An 18666-nucleotide genomic window follows, 5' to 3' on the forward strand; every position below is an offset into this window, starting at 1 on the left:
GTCAGATGAAAAATTGGCCCCTTAATTTGGGTACAGTGGTGTGTAGAGCTTTAGCCTAATGTTTGAATTTAGCTGACCTATGCCATGATAGCAAGGTGTGTTTAACAAATCTGGTATTGCCAGAAGGCTTTTGTTAACTCTCAGAGACTGTGCTCTACACATGGATCAGCAGAGTAATTAAGGCAAAATCCTCCCTTTCCTTCCCATGAAACAAGAACTGGAGAATACCACGTGTGGGTAATGAGCTTTTATAAGGAAGAATTTACTGCTCTTCTCTTCCACCAGGTGACCCTGTGCTCCAACACGGTGATGGAATACTACCGGAAAATGCTGGTGGACCTGGTGGGCCTGGAGGGTGTTGGCAAGGAAGTGGCATCAGTGATCATCACAGCCAGGTACCAGCACTTCCCTGGCCTCTCCCAGCACACTGCCTGGCACAGGGTTTGCTGGCTGCAGCTCCCAAGGGAAGTGTTGTTTAATGTTCTCATGTTGTGACCAGCTGGACACGAGAACAGCAGTGCTTGGAAAGCAGCCTGTGGTGAAAAGCAGCCCTGCTCACAGCCCAGCACAGTCCTGGGCCTTTTTCTAGAGGGACCAGGAATGAAATCATTTATTGGCCTGGTTTTTGGTGCTTGAGCTGGAACAAATTTCCCGAGGACCTGCTCTCCTTCTTCCTGCAAGAGATGGAGCTGTGCTGGGTTGAGACCCCCCTGCTTTGGTTTGGGACACACCAAGCAGCCTGCTGAGAGTCAGGGTCTCGTTCTGTTCATGAGGGCACGTGACAGTGGGGAAGTGGCTCACAGCCAGAGTGGTGAGGGCAAGATCTTACGAGGGGAAAAGAGCCCTTGATGTGGCAAGTCAGCTCTAGTTTTTCTCCTTTCCTCTGCTTCCCATTTTGAGCTTGAATGTTTTCAGACTTAAACCAAAAGTTGCTCTTGCTGCAGCAGAATTCCATCCTGCCAGTTTAATGTCGAGAGGGATGCAGTTCCCTGGTGCTGCTCCCTCTCGCAGGCAGAGCCATGCAGTCAGTGCCTGGGCTGCAGTTTTGTCAAGCAAGTGCAACTGGGGACAGTCAGTGCATGAAGCTGTGGAGTGAAGGACCGAGGGAGCTGTAGGAACTGGGAGGGGGTGATCACCCACTCTGTAGGGCAGGTGGTGTCCCATGCCCTCCAAAGCTGGGGCAAACAGCTGAGTTTTCAGGCAGGGCAACAGCCCCGTGGGAGAGAAGGGAGTCATTTTTACTGAGACACCGGAGTCGTGTGTTCCTTGAGCCTTAGTGAGCACTGATCCGTGTTGGGAATGCTCCCCCAGAGCTCATGGATCACCGGGACTGTTACAGGAGTCCTTGCAAGCCTTCTGGGGTAAAGGAGAGGCTGAGGCAGCTGTGGGACAAAGTAAGTGCTCTGCCTGGGGCACTTGGCAGCCTCTGGCTGCTGCCTCTCAGGGTTTGCCCCTCCTTGACAAGCCGTGTTGGAGTGGGAAGGCTTTGAAGGCAATTTCTCACTGCAGGGCTGTTAAATGTCTGTTTGACAGTGACAAATGGGTTATCTTTGGGGGTAAATGTTCTCTGTTCTCTCAGTATCTCTGATTCCCTTGGGGTCATCTCTTTGCCCAGATGTCTGGTTCCTGAGCTGCAAGTGTACCCCCAAATCATGCACTGCAATAAGTGCCACCTGAAGGAGCCATACGAGAAGAAGTTCATCATCACCAATAAAACTCACCTTCCTGGCTGCTACGGGCTCATTCCCCAGGTTTGCCATTGCATCCACCTCCTCCTCTCAAATATTGCTGAGGAGATTATTAGGGGAAAAAAGGGTTTGGATAAGACCTTGCTGTTTTCTGTTCAGCCTTAAAAATCTGCTGAGAGCAGGATCCTACCTGAATGTAAACTTTAGGAGGCAGTTTAACCTCCTGAGGAAACAGTTTATGTTCTAGTCTTCAGGGTGTTCTCTGGTGGGAGATCTTAGAGGGTTGTGAAAAGCTGCTGCAGCCACAGACACCAACAGCTGTGCTGGCAGCCTCCTTGCAGGACCCCCTGAGAATGCTAAGCCTGCAATTCTTGCATCTTCTTTGGGCCTTTTACCTTTGTCCTGGGGATTTTGAAAAACGTGTGTGAGTTGCTGTGGCGGTGGATGTTAAGGAGTTTCAAGCTGAATTTGGAGGTCCCTCTGAAGCTGCATTTGATTGTGTCCCTTCTAGAAACGCAAGGAGGACTCTCCTGTGTTGTACTCCAGCCCCAAACCCTGTGGCATTGTCCAGCCTCGCAGCACTGCAGAGATTCCGGTTACAATCCAAGTGCAAACATTGGGCGATCATCGCACCAATGTTCTGATCGGCGTGTTTGGGGATGAAAGAAACCCACTGGTGAGTGCAAGGGGAGATGTGTGCCTTTGTGCAGCTCCTCCTGGCAGGGTGCAGAGTGTGCAGGGATTCTTCTGGGAAAAACAGGCACAGGCTGCTGTGGAGAAGGACAGAAGGGACTGGTGCCATAAAGAGCTTATGCCTTATAGGTGGTAATCTCAGTGTCTGACTCTGAATGTAGTTCCTAAGATGGAATTGAGGATAATTTTAGTTAAATTAATCTTTAAAATGCTAGTAACTTTGGAAATACCTGTTTTCAAATGTCATCTCTTTAAGCACAAAAGAGGATGTCAGAAGACTTCTGGGAAGGTTGAGCTTTGTGGAAAAGAAAGGAAAGCTGGCATTTGAAGAGTAGTTGCAAGGATTTAAACTTACATTAAAACACATGGAAGTGATGATGGCAAATTCCCTGGATGGCACCAAGTATCTGACCCTGGGCCATTGTGACACTGCATGTAAATCAGTCAGCAGGAAGGACAGGCAGTGCAGGCTGTGCCAGGGAGCCTGAAGTTTGACACAACAGTTGCTTTCAACTATCAGGCTGCTTACCTTAAGCAGGAGGGTTTCTCCTCACCAGAATAACCAATTGTTTACCTGTCAGCCTGGTCTTAACTAGACATTTCTTGCAAAGCTTTTACCTTGGGCCAATCATTTGTATTTTGAAAGTTTCTCTTACCTTAATCCTTTTTAATTTGGAGGTGAATATGTAACTTTAATTTTTTTTCCCCAAAAGCCCAGCATTTCAGCTGGAGAGGGGTTAAATAATAAATAATAAATAATAAATAACTTGAGTAGAGTTGAGCTGTTTAAGCTTTTTTAGGTTTCCCTGTTGTGGTTTGTTTTGGCTTTTTAAAAAATCTTTCTTTCCTGCTTCTTCCTGGAACAGAGAGCAGAATTCCTGAGCTCTGGAGAGCTGGCAGAAATCTATGGAACTCCAAAGAAGATAGACTTTGGCATGATCCCAGTGCTACAGCCGAGCTCACAAACTCTTACCCTCTTCAACACAGGTCTCGTCCCTGTAGACTTCAGGATCAAGATTGTAAGTACCTGTGGGGCTGTTTTCCAGGGAATTGACTGGTCAGTAGCAGCCAGGACTTTTTATGACTGGTTTTGATATGCAAGATTTCCATCTGGCCCATCTGGTGTGAGAGGTGGCAGGATACTCCAATATTCCATCGGAGCGAGGCAAGAGGATCCTGGCTCTGGAGTGGTTTTAGCTGGGGCCCTCGGTGAAATCAGGTGCAGAGATGTTGGAGCAGAAACAAGTCTGGATTGTGGTGACGGGTCCTCCCTTCACTTTCTGGAAGGTCTTCAGATGTGTGTGTGACATTTTTGGAGCTCTGAGATCAGAGAAACCTGTGTTCCTTTGCTCCCCAGAGAGCCTGGATTTCCCTATGGTTTCCCTGTCCCAGTTGCATTTGCTTTGTGCCCAAGTGCTGTTTGTAGTGGAGAGCAGGGTGTGAGCTCTGTCCTCAGACTGCAATTGTCACAGCTCCTGTGGCTCAAGCCAGTTGGGCTGTGCACACGAAGATGTGTGGGGGTTGTGCACCCCCCCAGCCTGTGATCTTTGTGCTGTTGAAGAGCATCTTTGGGGAGCAGCTGCAGAGAAAGGCTGTTTTCATATGTGGAGGTTGCACAGGGCAGAAGGAGCTGGGGCTGCTCCCCTGGCAGGGAGAGCAGGGCTGGCACAGCCAGGAAGGGCTTGTAGGCTGGGGCTGGGGCTGGCTGGGTTGTCTGCTGGAGGGGGAGATCTGGGAGGGGCTTGAGGTTTGTTTTTCTTCATGCTGGATGTGCTGAACTTGTGGAGCTGCTTCAAACCTGATCCTATGACCTTGTTTGTGTTTGTGGCTAAAGCATCAGGCCATGTGGGAGAGTCCAGCCACAGCCTCCTGGGCCAAGGAGGAGGGCTGTGAAGTTGAACTTGCTGCTTTTCCAGCTCTTTGGGGGATAAATGCCACCTTCAAGTGAGGGGTTTTTCCAGGACAGCTTTCTCTAACTCCACAATGAAATTCTGCTTTCAGCCTTTGCAGGGAGCAGTGCATCTTGGCTGGGTGGGCCTGGCATGGAAATGATGGGTTTCACATGCTCCTAGCAGGGCTGGGCCTGCAGAGCTGTGTCTGTACAGCTGTGCTGGTGCCAGACCTTTCCTCCCTGCTCTGAGCAGCTTCCAGCTCTCTTGCCCAATCCATGGAGTCCATGAGAAAGCAGATGACAAGAGTTCTTGGGAAGAGTGGGCCATGTGCACAGAGCACACATCATCCAGTTTCCTTTCTGCTTCTTGCTTTTCTGCTCTGCTGTAACCATTTTGAGGTGGCTTTTCCAAAGCAGAGGGCACTGGGGCACCTCTCTACAGCTGATGGTCAGTGGGAAGTGAGGGCTTCAGTCTTTCAGGGGATCTTGAGAAGCACTGATGGCCCCTTGGGCAAGAATAGTTTGGTGTTGGGGTTGCAACTGGTATTGCAGTGATATTCTTCAGGATCTCAGCAGTGTCCTCCAGCTGTGTGGTTTCTGGAGTGGGATTTGAGCAGTCCTGGCTTCCTCTGGCCTTGAGCCTTTGTGAGAAGGCAGGAGAGAGAGAAAGCAGCTTTCCCTGGCACACACTCCAGAGCAAGAGTGGGGAAGGAACACTCTCCTGAGGATAAACATCCCTTGGGTTGGGCAGAGCTGGGGTCATTAGGTGAGTCTGTTAAAGGAGAGGAAAATACAGGTTGTATGAGCTCTGCTGTTGCCTGAGACTGCAGCTCAAATTTAGGGAAATGAAGCCTTTATGATTTTTATCCTCCCCTCTTTAGTCTGTCCTTTTCTTATATCCCACAAGAGATCACGGTGCATGGTTTCCATCCTAAATGCATCTTCTGCTTGTCTTACAGGCTGATAAACCCCAGTGCTTTGTTCTTGAAACCCAAGAAGGAGTGATCCCCGCTAGGGGTGAGGTTCCTGTGACTGTCACAGCCATCCTGGATGACACTGGGCATTTTGCTGACTCCATCCAGCTCTTCATCGAGAACAGCTTTTGCTTCAGCTTCTTACTGAGGGCTATGGGCACTGGCACCACAATTGTCACAGACAAACCACTGGCCCCAGAGCTCAACTTGGGATACCAATTCAGGTAGGAGATCTCCCCACTCCCACCTCTCCTCCTGGCTCAACAAGGAGCAGTTTTGCTGTAGTCCTTCAGGCAAGATCTTCTTCAGTGTTCCAATCCCTGAGTCCTTCCCTGAAGGCAGAGATTCCTTCAGAAACGTGTGGTGGCCAGTTGAGAGTTGTTAGATACCCTCAAAAGCCACTGGAAGGGAAACCAGTTGCTAAATGGCCACTGAATTGTCTTTAGTTGTAATACATTTATGTCCTCACTTGATCAAGCAGTGGTGTCACAGCTCCCCCAGAACAAAAGGTTCCCAAAAGGGCGCCCGGGTGAGGCGGTCCCTCCGTGGGGCTGAGGGACCAAGGGCAGATGGCCTCACAGCCTTCCCTTCTGAAATGGCACTTCCCAGGCAAGCAGGGCCTGGGAACAGAGAGACAGGAGGGCACCAACCCCCCCAGGAAGGCAGGAGCCCCCAGAGCAGTTCCAGGGCCAGATGGAAACTGCTGCTTTGTGTGGGGCCCGCAGTGCCACTGCCGCTTCCTCCTGCTGTTCCTGGGCCCTGCTGCTGCCCTGCTGTGCCCAGGGCCTCGATGGCTTTTTTGCTGCCAGCAGAGTTTGCAAAGTTCACTTCAAAACAGTTTCTAACTGCAAAATGAAGTTCTACAAATGGCTCTCAGTGCAAAACCAAAGCTGCTACCAAGGAGAGGGGCCCTGCTGCCCTGGTTTCCTCTCCTGGAGCAGGCAGACGATTTTTACCAGCTTGCTGGGATCGTGCAGAAGCTGCCTCTGAGCTGGCTTTTAGAAATGCCTGCAATCATACCCCACACACACAAGGTCCTCAAGGGCAGCATCTCAAAGATTCACTGACAGTGTGGGGCACAGAGCAATGCAAAATACAGTAACAGTACGAATCAGCCCAGAACAAACATTTTGGAGGAAAACCCCAGGTCCTGTTAGTCTCACCTTGAAAATGCTACCTTAGCATTAAAAGCAGATTTCTCTTTGCAATAATGACACCAGAAGGGCAGCTTGTCAGACAGTTTCTGGCCCACATTAAGAGCTGGAAATGAAGACAGTCCCCAAGTTATGAACACCTCAGATGGCTCATCAGGAGCAATCTGATGAGCAGGGAAACAGCTGCTCCCACACCATTTTCCATCCTGGCTTCTCTTGTAGCCACCTTCCCAGTACTCACCAGTTCCAAGTAACAAACAGGGGCCACCATTTCCATCGGCTCTTCTGGAGCGTGGAATGCTACAGGCCAGCCAAGAGGAAGGGCCAGAGCGTCTCAGCCCTCAGCAGCCCCAAGGCCGAAGATGATTTCGAGAGCCGCAGTCGTACGAGCGCCGTGTTCGGGCTGGAGCCAGGCTCATGGCACCTGCAGCCAGGCCAGTCTGTGGCCATGGTGCTGCGAGGCTTCTCCCACATGCCACAGGTGAGGTCCCCACCAAGGGCTGAGCCTGGGGAGCCCTCACATCCCCTCCCCTGGCCTTGTTCCACAGTGCCTTGACATTTGCCTGGGGAAATGAGCAAGGCCCTTCAAGAAACTGCTTTAAGGCCGCACGTTTCTGTGGCAGCACCAGTTGCTTTCCTTGCTGGCCACCATCAGAGCAGCCAAGGCTTTATTGGGATTCCACAGCTACCAAAACCCAGTGCTGATCCCAAAGCAGGGCTGGAAGGAAATAATGCTCTTTTGGGGCAAACGGTGTTGCACGCTGAGTCGGCAAAGAAGGGCAGACAAATAAGTTACACTTAGACTAGGAGCACAAAAAGAAAGGGAATTCAACAAGTGCCAAGTGGTTTATCTGGGGTAAGCACAGATAAAACAAAAGCCATGTGAAGGGAGGGGAGTTCTCACAAGTGCCTTTTGTGGGCATTGGGGTGCAGTGTTACAGACAACTGAGTGCAGAATAAATCAGCTGCATCACGGCAAGAAAAGGAGGCAGTGCCCACTGTAACTGTGTGGCAGGAATAGGGGCTGTGCTGGGTGCTGAGCCAGTGCAGGGCATTTGCTGGTGCCCTGCCACCCTCCACTGGTGACAAGTGACTCTTGCATGCAGGAGGTGAGGGATTACATGAGGTGTGAAGCTGTCGTTGGCACAAGCGTGGTGACAAAGAAGATCATAGAAACCATCATTAGCTGCAAGTTCATAGATCCCTCTATAGAAGTATCAGCCAGAAAACTCTCTTTCCGGGTGGAGAAGGTAAGTCTCTGGATTGCATCCTGGCATTTAGCAGCATGGCTGAGGGGGGTGTGTCCTTGTGTTAAAGCCCCTCTTTGCTCTGCCTGAGGCACTTGGTCAAGTGAGTGAAGATGCTTTTAGAGATGAGACTGGTATTTAACTGCCCCAAAGTAAAACTGCAGTTACAGCTGCACTGCTGTGGGGATCATGGCCACTTGCAGAGAAATGCCAGTTTCTCTGCACACTGTAAAGGGAGGTTTTTAAGGATCCTCCAAGGCACGTTGATGTCTGTACACTGAAGCTGTAGGCAAGCTGGGGGGAAGAATGGAAATTTCTGTGAATTCCTCAGGCTAACGAGGAAAAACCCATCATCTCCTGTGTCTCTTTGCCTTCTCTGCTGTTGGCATGGATGCTTTAGGGTATAGCTATAAGGTATAGCTCTGTGCATTTCCCTAGGCTTCATCTGCTTCAAAAGACCCCCAGACATCCTGCAGTGATGATAACACTGAGGCAGAGCAGGTGCCCTTTAGTCTCTGGATCCCAGCTCCAGCATCATCTTTCCCTCTCCTGCAAGTTGTCTGAAAAAGAGAATATGTTTCATGATTTGGTTTCTGTAGTGTCAGGCCTCTCCTTTGGCTCCCAGGCTTCCACTGAAGTACAGAATCCCTGGAACAGGCAGTTCAGATGTAATTAGAAGCCTTTCAGCTCTCCCTGATTCTGCCTGGGTTCTGCTCAATGCCACACACACCAACTGATTGATTGCATACTATGGCACAGCACCTGTTTGATATCAGTACATCCAGAAGCAGTTTCCCAAACTCTCTGGTTTCTCTAAAGCATGCAGGAAGCCCAGCACAATGCACAGACAGGAAGGAAGAGCCTAGGCTGATCACAGCTTAGAGACCACACACACCTTGTCCCTGTAGCAGGGGCTGCAGGACACTTGTTGCAGACTAACTGCTTTTTTGAGGCTGCTAGAGCCAATAAGGTTGTAAGAAATGACAGCATGTGAGTGAAGATCATCCAGTGCTGTTCTGCCCAATAGAGAGACAAAACTGGACACAAATGGTCTGGATTCACTTTCTGCTTTAGGTCTTGTTCAAGCAGCCACCTCCTCTCCTATTCCCTCATCTGTACATGGGAGTGGTGCCCTGTCCCCAGGGGATGCTGTGGTTTCTAAACATGACAAGCATCTGCTATAAAGAAACATCTCCTGGGAAAGTAGAAACAAATAGAAAGGATCAATAGCATGTGTGCACTTCTGGGGCTGAAAAATGTGAGATGCAACAGAAGCAGGAGGAGGTCTCTGGCTACTTGAGGCTGTTTTTCCTTGTTTCCATAGAAACCCAGTGATGTCCTAACTCTGCAGTACCAGCCTTTGGCTTTAACAAACACCTGCTCCCTGCCGCTCGACCTCGTGCTGGACGTGGAGCAGCCGTTCCTGGTGTGTGATGAGGACCAGCAGCCCCTCCCAGATGGCCAGGTGAGCAGCCCTGGACTCCTCCAGTGGGGCTGGAAGAGGAGGGATGTGCTGGTGCCTTTCTCTTGGGAGGTCCTTGAGTCAACAAGTTTATTGTGTAGCATCAGCAGTGGGCTGGCCTGAGCTGCATCAGCAGAGCTGCTGAAGGAATCAAAAGATTACCTGAATTGAGAAGTTCCATCCTGGCTTTAAGGCACAAGGAGGAGGGAGCAGGCAATTTGGTCTGGGCAAGCCATGCAGTAAAGGTGTCTCCTGGAAAGCATCCCAGCTCTCCAGCAGCCATCCCCTTGTATTGCTGCTGAGCACAGAAACGTGAGCCTGAGGGAATCCTGGACTGGACTGTGGTGCCTGCAGTCACACCCTTGCTATAAAGAAGTGAATGATGAACTGAGAAGCCCATGCTGGGGCCACACTTGGAGCATTTACTGTTTCATGCTGTCAGACCTTGGCATGTCATTAATTACTGTCCATCTCCTTGCAGCCTGTGAGAGTGGGTGTAGAGGAGACCTGCCATGTCTACATCGCATTTGACCCAGCTTACAAACTGGAGCTTCACAGCTGGAAAGAACAGAAGATTCTGAAGATAGACATGGTTAGGGACCATCCTTATGTGGAGTATATCGAGCTTTGGGGAGAAGTCCACTTCCCAAATCTCCGAATCCAGCCCAGCAGCCTGGAGTTTGGCTGCATCGTGGCTGGCACGGAAGCAGTGCGCTCTCTGAGGATGAGCAACTGCAGCCCCCTTCCTGTGGAGTACCACTGGGCATTGCAGGCAGACAGCCAGGTGCACAAGTTCAGGTATGTGCACCTTTGCCCTCTCCTCTTCTTCCTGCTGTCCTGTTTGTGCTTTGCAAAGAACAGAGCTGTTTGTCTAGGATTTGACAGACTGCTCTGACTTCTCCTTGTGCAAATAACACTGACCAGCTGTGCTCAGGCTGCATGCTCAGGGAATAGGTTTTCCACCAATTTGGTGCTGTGTAGCCCCCACAGTGGTTTCCCTTGGGAAGGAAAGCTGGGGCCAAAGCTGCTTTCTCAGAGCTCTGTGGCCTGAGGCGATGTCCACCTTGATGAAGGGCTCCTAATCCCAGCTCCCACAGTGCTGCTGGAGGCCCTTTTGGGGGTGCCCTTTTGGCCCCTCTGCTTTGGGATGGGTCCTCTGTGCAGGAGCTGCTCTCTGCTCCTTGCCTTCCTCCCTTGCCTTGTGCTGGAGGATGCCCAGAAAGTCCCAACAGCAGAGAAAGAGCTACTCAGCACCTGGGCTGATGCAGAACATCTCGTTACCTTTCCTTCTTTTCTGAGACAACTCCTTTAGTGCCAGGGTGATTTCTTTCCCAAGGCTCAACTCTTGGTGGACACCTTGGATTCTTCACTCCCTTTTTTGGTGACACTTGTTACTCATTCTGACTTTTCCCCACTGCAACACGTCCCTTATGGGTTCTGTAGTGCTGGACAGCAGGACTTGTTCATCACACCATCTCCTGTCCCTGCCTCCCAGAGAGTTTTTATTTTAGAGTGAAAAATGCCATTGTCTGGGCACCATGGTCCTGGGAAGTTGCCTCAAACCATTGATTCAAACTAAAGGCAGTGGAATAGATGATATGGGATCTCTTGGGGGTTATGATGAGAGATCCTCTCATCCAGAAATGAAACCCAGCCTTAGATAAGAAGCCACAAAGCTAAAGACAGTTATTCTTTGGGGAGCAAGTCATTATTGGCACTGAATGCCTGTCTGGGAATGGAGCATTCAGGCCGTGTTTGGCTGTAGGGGAGCTCTTGCAGCTCAGCAGGGTGACAGGCAGGCACAGCCCAACTGTGTCCTCACGTGGCATTAGAAACACAAGCAGAGTTACCCTGAGCACCTGCTTCAATCTAAAGTGGGGAATGTGACCTGAGCCAGCTGGGAGTGTTGGGAAATGCCAACCACCCCTGCCTGCACTGTCAGGGAAACATTCCTGATAAATACCTGGGAGAGCTGCAGAGTTTCTGGCATTGGGCATTGGCAGGGCTGTGCTGGCTCATCACTGCCTGGGTGTGCCCTTGGTGTCTCAAATCTCACTTTTTGCTCTCCTCCTTCCCTGTCTTTTCCTGTCCCCCTGTGCTTTTTGCATCCTCACAAGGTGTTAATCCCTGTCCTCTGTAGTTCCTCAATGCAAGCAGTTGCAGCTGCCTGCACCACTGCTACCTCAGTGTCATCCCTGGGCTGGTTTAGAACAGACCTGCTCCAGCCTGGATTGGGAAGGGCTGGATCAAACCATTCCTGAGTTCAGTGCACCAGCACCCAGCCAGGGGCTGCATCCTGACCAGGAGCTCCTCATGCAGGTGTCCCTCCCTCCCACTGCAGGTCCCTGCTCACAGTTATGTTCTTTTCCAGGTATGAACTTTGCCCACCTAAATTCAGACCCTCACCACCAAAGCTGAAGAGTACCTGTTTGAATTGCTCAGCATCTCAATGGAGCCACTGCAGTATTAAAAATGTGGAGGAGCCAGACACAGACCTGCAAGAACCACAGGATCTTGGCCAATCTTCAAGAGCAGAGGTAGATTTTGTTGTACACCCAGTGCTGTGTTGTCTCCCCAGCTTGCCACCACCAAGTCATGCTCATGCTGACCTCCCTTTTTGCTGCCCTGCTGGTTTGTGCCTTGAGAGTGGGCTGGGCAGCGGGGCCTGTGGATGGACATGGGCTGTGTGGGAGGGAGGAGCAGGAGAGTTTTCCTTGGAGAAGCCTGCTCAGATCCTACAGATCTAAGCTCAACACAGATCTGTGTTGAGTGTGGGATTTTTTGGCCTTGTTCTCTTCACAATGTAAGATGAGGCTTTCATCTGCATCATGATGCTAAGACCTCCAGCTTCCTTCCCAGAGCAAGCTGGGATGAGTCCTGATCTCCATGTACCCTCTTCCCAACCCTGCCAGACCACCTGTTTCCAGGTGTCTGCTTTCACCTGAGAACTGGTATTGCAGTGGTGGCCCTGAAGCTGTCTTCTAAAATGAGACTTTGCCAAGTGTCTCTCTCTTCCTCTCAGCATAGAAAATGGCTTGTGTTTCAGCTGCCAACATATATTCGTGGAAGGCATTACATCCCAGTGGGGCTGGCAGGATTCAGTCACTCCGTGGATGTACCATGGATTCCCCTCAAAGTGGAGAAGGTAAGAGGGAATCTGTCTCACTTCCACGTTTTCAGTGTGGCAAGCAGGGCTGTAGCTGCCAGCCCCACTGGTGGCCCTCAGCATTGCCCACAGAGGGGCCTGGCATCCCTCCAGACCCATCACAAAGTGCTGCTGAAGCAACTGGTTATTGGAGAGGCCACGCAGGACATGCTGTAGGGAGGCCCAAGGACGCTGTGCAGCACCTGTGGAGGGCATTGCTCCCCCTGGACATCATCAGGTGGTCCGTAGGAAAGTTTTGCAGGAGCTTTTGCTGTAGCACCTTGAAAAAGCAGCAGATAAATCAGAGAGAGAGAGAGAGGGGAAAAGCCTCAGGAGTCAGATGAGCTGGGCTGGGGTCCTTCCCTGAGCTCCAAGAGCTCTCACTCTGCGTGTCCCGCTTTTCTAAAAGCGGTCATAAATGCTTTTTAAAGGCAAGTTGTGTGTCAGAGAGAATTTCTACTGCCAGGAGACATCCCAGTTCACTTCAATGTAGTGTATTACTGCATTGATCCGTGAGTATGGGAGAAGATTTTCCTCATGGTGCCTCCAGTGGTCAGTGGCATGGATACAGGATGAGATCAGGATGATTCTGGCTGTGTTGTCTGAGGAATAGATCCCTCTGGCTACAGCTGCACTTTGCTCCAAGGTGCTCTTGTGCATCCATTTCCATGCTCAGCACCTCAGTCTCTCCTGTTCTCCGTGCAGGTTTTCAGGATCCTGCCGCTGTCGGGTGTGCTGCAGCCGGGAGAGAGACAGGAGGTCTTCTTCACCTTCACTGGCCACCTCAACACCATGGCCCAAGTCACAGCGCTGTGCCACGTGGAGGGAGGCCCCACCTACGAGGTGAAGCTGACGGGGGAGGCCTCACGTGTCAGCTTCTCCCTGAGCGCCCGGGAGATCAACTGCGGCTCCCAGGTACCCCACGGGTCCCCGGGCACAGCTCCTCGCCTCGCTGCCTTCCTGCCCACCTCGCTCCAGGGCTCCCTTCCCAGCCCCTTTGTTGTCTCTGGGGCTTGGAAGTACAACCTTTGTGGGACACATCTGGCATCCAAGCTGTAAAATGGCCGTCTCCAACCCTCTCCAAAATGCTGGGAATGCCTCTTGTTCAGGGGACTTAACACTGCCTCCTGAGGCACCGCAGGGGGATGCTCTGGACGTCCCTCTGCTGATCCACTCCAAAAGCCTGACCTCCAAGGAGATGCTCTTGTCGAACGCTCTTCTTAATCCATGCAATAATCAGGGGAAGATCTTGGGCTTCCAGTCACTATAGCTGGAGACACTGTCCCAGAATGATCCCCACTTCACTCTTTTTCAGTTGAAAGCCCACAGCTATTTCCAGCTGCTGGCCCTGTCGGTGTTGCTCTGTGTGACTCCCTTGTTGCCTGTATGCTGCTTGCCAATACTTGCATGCAGGTGCCTTTTCTTTTGGAGTGCCTCCGTGCTGTCTCTGTTTCTCCTGGCTGCTGGTGACCCCTCAGAGGGCCTGTGTCCCCACAATGAAATGTGTTCATTTATTACTGGCCCTCCCATGGTTGTTGCCACACCTCTGGGTGCTGCCAGAGCTCCCTGGTCCTGTGCAGGTCCCCTGTGCCTGGGGGTTCCCCGGGTTCCCAAGTGCCCCCATCTCCTCTCTGGTCCCTGCTCCCATCATGTGTCTGCTTTCAAGGCCAGGAGAGAGGAAGGAGATTCCCAGCAGCAGGCCTGGCTCTGTAACTTCCCGCTCTCTGCCTTCTCTGCAGATGTTTAACGAAGTTCATCACAGCACGGTCATCCTGGCAAACACCAGCAAGATTAAATTCAACTGGGTGCTAGAACCCAGCACTGCAGACCAAGACCTGCCTGGTGTGTTTCTGGTCAAGCCCACCACTGTAAGTAGCACGAGTGACTGACCCCAGCCCTGTCAGGTGGCCCAGGAGAGTGTTAAAGGGACAAAAGAGGGGGAGGGGGAAAAGGGGGAAAAAGGTCCGAGGGGAAAACCCCAAACTCAGCCACGAGATAGAGAGGGCTGTAAACAATTTCTTCTGGGGGCAGAGAAAGTCAAACCAGTGCTATTGAAAGTCAATAAAGCAAAAGGAACAGTGGTGGGTGCTTGGCTCGTGTGCTTAGCCATAGCCAGAGGCACACCAGTCAACACAACCACATCCATTATAGACCCTGGGTACTGCAACAGCCTAATACAAATTCACAAATGGTTACACATATTCAAATATTTTAACATAGTTCTTCCTCCATCCTACCTTTTTGGAGCATGTACAGTTGCCCTAGTCCTGGTCATTTGGTACTTTTTGACACATTCAACAGGTTCCCATTAACTTCATTGGTTAAATGTTAATATTACAGCAACTCTTCCCCAACACTGGTATCACCACAAAACATTTGCCTTAAAAAAATTCTAAACTTTAGCAAAAATTCTTTGACAAAAGCCAACATTATAAAACACACAGTATTTACTCTAACAACTGTGCAAGGCAACACTATAATGTATTTATCACAAAGGTGATGTGGTCTGATGGTTTCTTCTAGATAGAGAACCTGTCTTGTCAGCCTGTCTGTCCCCTGAGCCATCCCCCATCAAACACTCTGATGTATTCCCTTCCTCCTCTGCCATTCCTGCAGGGCTCCATTGCATGTGGCAGGAAGCAAGTGCTGAGATTCTCTTACATGCCAGGAGTACCAGGAGCCTTTAGCAGGACATACCAGCTTAAAGTGGGTGACCTGGAGCCGGAAAAGATCTGCCTGAAAGGAGAAGCGTCCTTTCCTATGATCAGTGTCAACCTGCCCTGGAACATCAAAGGTGGGCACTGCCTGTGTGCCCCCAGGAAGGGCCCCTCTGGTTTTGTTCCCTACCAAATGCCCACAGGGCAGCTCATGCCCACCTGCACCAAGCCTGGAGGGCTGCAGGACTCCCAGAGCCACTCAAGCCATCTGACTGCTTTGTGAGTCTTGAGCAGAGGATCCCATGTGGCCTTTGTCCCAGGAACCATCCTGCAGAGCTTGCCAGCACATCTGGCAGGGTCCTGAAGGATGATGGCTGGCCTGAAAGGCTTGGGAAAGCTGTAAGAGAGGCTGGCAGGGCTTCTGGCAGGGTTGGATTTGCGTGACATTGCAGGGGATGAGATGTTCCTCTGTGGGGAGGAAGATGGGTGGGAGCGAACGTGAGCATTCCGAGAGGAGCAGCAGCATCCACTTTCTATAGATGGCTTGAGGGATTTCTTTCTGGAAGAAAGCAGTGTTTGGGAGCTAGGGACTTCCCAATTTAAGTGGGATTGGCACTTTGCTCACACTTCTCTTGGTGGATGTTTTCTTCCTTCAGGAAATGAGAAATGTGGAAAGCCACTACGGCTTGCAGAACACAGGCAGCAATACAGTGAGACCCTGAAAATTCAGATCCCAGCAGCTCAGCCCTTAAAAAGTCCAGATGTGAAGACTGGGAAGCTGCAGCCCTGCATGCCTGGAGGCTCTGACATTGTAGTAAGAACAGCTGCAGCCCCGTTTGGCACATGCCACTGTGTCCATGTCGCCTGAGCCCCTTGCAGCCCACAGCAGTTTCCCGGTGCCCTGATGGCACTTGGGACCTCCCTGCCCACTTAGAACCATGTGTCACCTCAGCATTGCCCCTAGGGCTGCCACTCTGGCCATGGTCTCTCTGGGGGTTGGCTTGCACCAGCTTGTCAGACACCGAGCAGCCAGACAGGAGAACCCCACACCCCTCTCAACAAGAGCAGGGTGGGATCCTTTCTCAGGTGCAAACCTCGGGAAAGACCTTTGCTAACCAGACACTGTCTGTCTTCCGTTTCCTCAGGCAAACACTCGGCTGCAGATAAAGATGATCGAGAAGGCTGCTCTGGAGCTGCAGAAGAAGCTCACGTGCCATCCCCCAAAGACCGAGTTCCCTGACAAAAAGCTGTGCCAGAGCCTTGTCAAGTGAGTAGGGACTCCCATCCCCATCTCCAGGTGCCCCGTGGGGAACAGCCAGCAATGTCCCCTTCTCCTGAGAGCTCCTTGTTTCTGCAGAGCTGGGAATAGCCTGGACTGCAGCGAGGCTCTTGTCCCGGTGGCTGTGACACGCTGCGTGTGAGCAGCTGAGTGCCCTCCCTTCCCCAGCACCACGCTGAGCTTTGGACTCAGCTCCCCACAGCTGTGGGGTTCTGTCCCTAGAGCTGAGGGGACCCACTGCAGACCTTCAAGCCCTTCCAGACAGCTTCAATTCTGTCCCTGCTGACTAGCTCTGAAAGAGACAATTCCCAGCTGATGTCTTGGTTCCAACTAACAGAGCACACTAAACAAAAGGAGGAGGGAACTGCACATGTCAGCAAACCCTTGAAAGCCCAAAATCAGATGGCTTGAATCCTGGTGGGGTGGCAGGGCTTATCTAATTAACTTGGTCTGTCCCTTTGCACCATCATGATGCAGCACAAGCAAGGGAGGCTTCAATTCAGGAAGATGCTCTGCAGAACAGATCAGGTGATCTGGCTGCAGAGCAGTGAAGATTTCCTGTGCAGGCAAATCTTATTGCTAGGCCCCAAAGCAATTTCAGGCTCAGGCTGTACACCAGCCTAAGTGGTTTCATTTAGTCCAGTGGAGGCCCAGTGGACTCACCTCTACTGGCTTTTCATGGCAGAGGAGCTGTGGACAGTTTCCATTTTAAACTAATTTTATTTCCAGGTACCATTAGTAGCTGATAAAACCTAGGACCTGCACTCCTCCTGACTTCCCAAAGTCATTGCCAGGTGGTCAGGCCATGGGTTTCACGGGCTTGAGCTGAGTTTTTGCAGCAGTGAATAAAGAAATAGCCATTTGATTTGTATCCTCCATCCACCTGGACATGTAGGCAGGCTGTGGTTTAAGGACTGTCCTTACTCCTCCTTGCAGAGTTGAGCTGCCCGAGTATGTCCTGGACATGGGCACTGTCCTGAAGGGTTTCACTGAGAGACGCACTCTGGAGATCACCAACCCTGGGCAGATCCCAGTGTCCTTCTGGGTCGATGCATCTGTCCTGCAGGACACAGGTAAGCAGTGCTGGAGACACTTCCTGTGGGCATGGAGGAGGTGTCTCACCCAGATTAGCTGAAGCCACTGAACTTGGGGAGGTTTTTCAGCTTTTTCTTCTCCCTGCCCCTGCTGGGAGCTTCAGAGGCAGAATCCTCCTGTCCAGCCATGCCCAGGGACCTGGCCTGCCTACAAGTGCCCTGACACTCCAGTGTGGGGCCAGATGGGCTCATCACCCTGGTCACCTCTCAGCATCTTCTGCCCTTGGCTCCCACGAGCATCAAGTTTCTTTGGGCACTCTGTGGCCTTATTTTGTGAACCAGTGGTGTCTGCTGTGTTTTGGAAGTGCTTTGTTTGGAGTTCACACTGTCACAGCACTTGTATTCAGCCTTTCTTGAGGAAACAGCCTGTGAGATCCTCTGGTGGATCAAAAGAGGCTTCCAGAAGAGGCCTTGAGGCAAGGCTGCACTTGCATCACACAGTGGCTCGCTGTGTCGAGGGGCGTTCAGGTGCACTCTGAGTTTTTGTCCAGGTCACAGCACAGCCTGGGGTTTTTCCCAGACCTCTCACCAGGACAGCTGTAAGGCCTTAACGTGCTTCTGACACATTGCTTGTGTTTCCTGTGTATCTCAGCTGCTTTGTTTTCATCTGTTCAAGGTTTCAGCGTGGACCTGGGCCAGATGAAGAGTCTGCCCCACATGCACACCCTGAGGTTTGATGTGTGCTTTGAAAGTGCCCAGCAACCACAGGGTGACGTGGATGTGCTGCTGCCCATACAGGTACCACAGCTCTTGGGGCAGGCAGCAGGCTGGGCACAGCAGCAGATGTCACCTGCACCCTCTGCTGAATTCTCTGTCCTTCTACAGGTAACAAAAGGCCCCACGTCTCACATCCGCCTCCGTGCCACTGTCTTGGAACTGTCGCTCGACCTCTCCCAGAGCACACTGCAGTTCCCCAGTATCCTCGTTGGGCAGTGCCAGGTTGAGACAGTCCAGCTCTACAACGGGTTCCAAGTGCCCTGCAAATGGTTCATCACTGCCATCAAGCCTGTTACGAAGGTAAAGCACAGGCAGCACTGAACACACAACTTCCTGGCTGGGTTTTCTTTGTGTCTCCTGCCCTTTCTGCTCCTGTGGCTGCCCGAGCACTTGGGTCTGTGGTGTGTTTGAAGAAGCTTCTGAGGGTCTAGATCAAGGCTGGTTTTCCTAGACCTGTTCCATTAGCTGCTGCTTTGCTTTTGTGCCATCTTCAGCCATTCCTCCTCCTCTGAGGACAGCAGTTCCCTCAGCCTGCCCTGTCTACAGGTTTTCCCTCCAGCTCTAGGCTTTGGGGCCACACTTGGTTTGGCTGTGGGTGCTGTCAGCGCTGTATCAGTGTCTCAGAGCACTACAGGAACTGAGGCTCTGTCCTCACAGGCTGAGGA

At 51.5% G+C, this 18666-nt stretch overlaps 1 protein-coding gene across 1 annotated transcript in view; it reads left to right on the plus strand.

Annotated features, from left to right (window-relative positions):
- LOC147645669 (axonemal central pair apparatus protein HYDIN-like) overlaps nt 1-18666 on the plus strand; it is a 56933-nt gene that overhangs the window by 19232 nt on the left and 19035 nt on the right. Inside the window, exons 15-33 of the mRNA XM_086874363.1 lie at nt 286-395; nt 1616-1751; nt 2200-2364; nt 3248-3400; nt 5232-5470; nt 6623-6881; nt 7507-7650; nt 8972-9112; nt 9591-9907; nt 11481-11646; nt 12156-12254; nt 12960-13169; nt 13994-14122; nt 14871-15048; nt 15568-15725; nt 16057-16178; nt 17127-17263; nt 17901-18022; nt 18110-18301. Of these exons, the coding sequence (XP_086730489.1) occupies nt 286-395; nt 1616-1751; nt 2200-2364; nt 3248-3400; nt 5232-5470; nt 6623-6881; nt 7507-7650; nt 8972-9112; nt 9591-9907; nt 11481-11646; nt 12156-12254; nt 12960-13169; nt 13994-14122; nt 14871-15048; nt 15568-15725; nt 16057-16178; nt 17127-17263; nt 17901-18022; nt 18110-18301 (3177 nt within the window). The remainder of the gene's footprint in view (nt 1-285; nt 396-1615; nt 1752-2199; nt 2365-3247; nt 3401-5231; nt 5471-6622; nt 6882-7506; nt 7651-8971; nt 9113-9590; nt 9908-11480; nt 11647-12155; nt 12255-12959; nt 13170-13993; nt 14123-14870; nt 15049-15567; nt 15726-16056; nt 16179-17126; nt 17264-17900; nt 18023-18109; nt 18302-18666) is intronic.

The sequence above is a fragment of the Cyanistes caeruleus genome, unplaced genomic scaffold (genome assembly GCF_971803275.1).
Source record: "Cyanistes caeruleus unplaced genomic scaffold, bCyaCae1.hap1.1 HAP1_SCAFFOLD_196, whole genome shotgun sequence".
NCBI lineage: Eukaryota > Metazoa > Chordata > Aves > Passeriformes > Paridae > Cyanistes > Cyanistes caeruleus.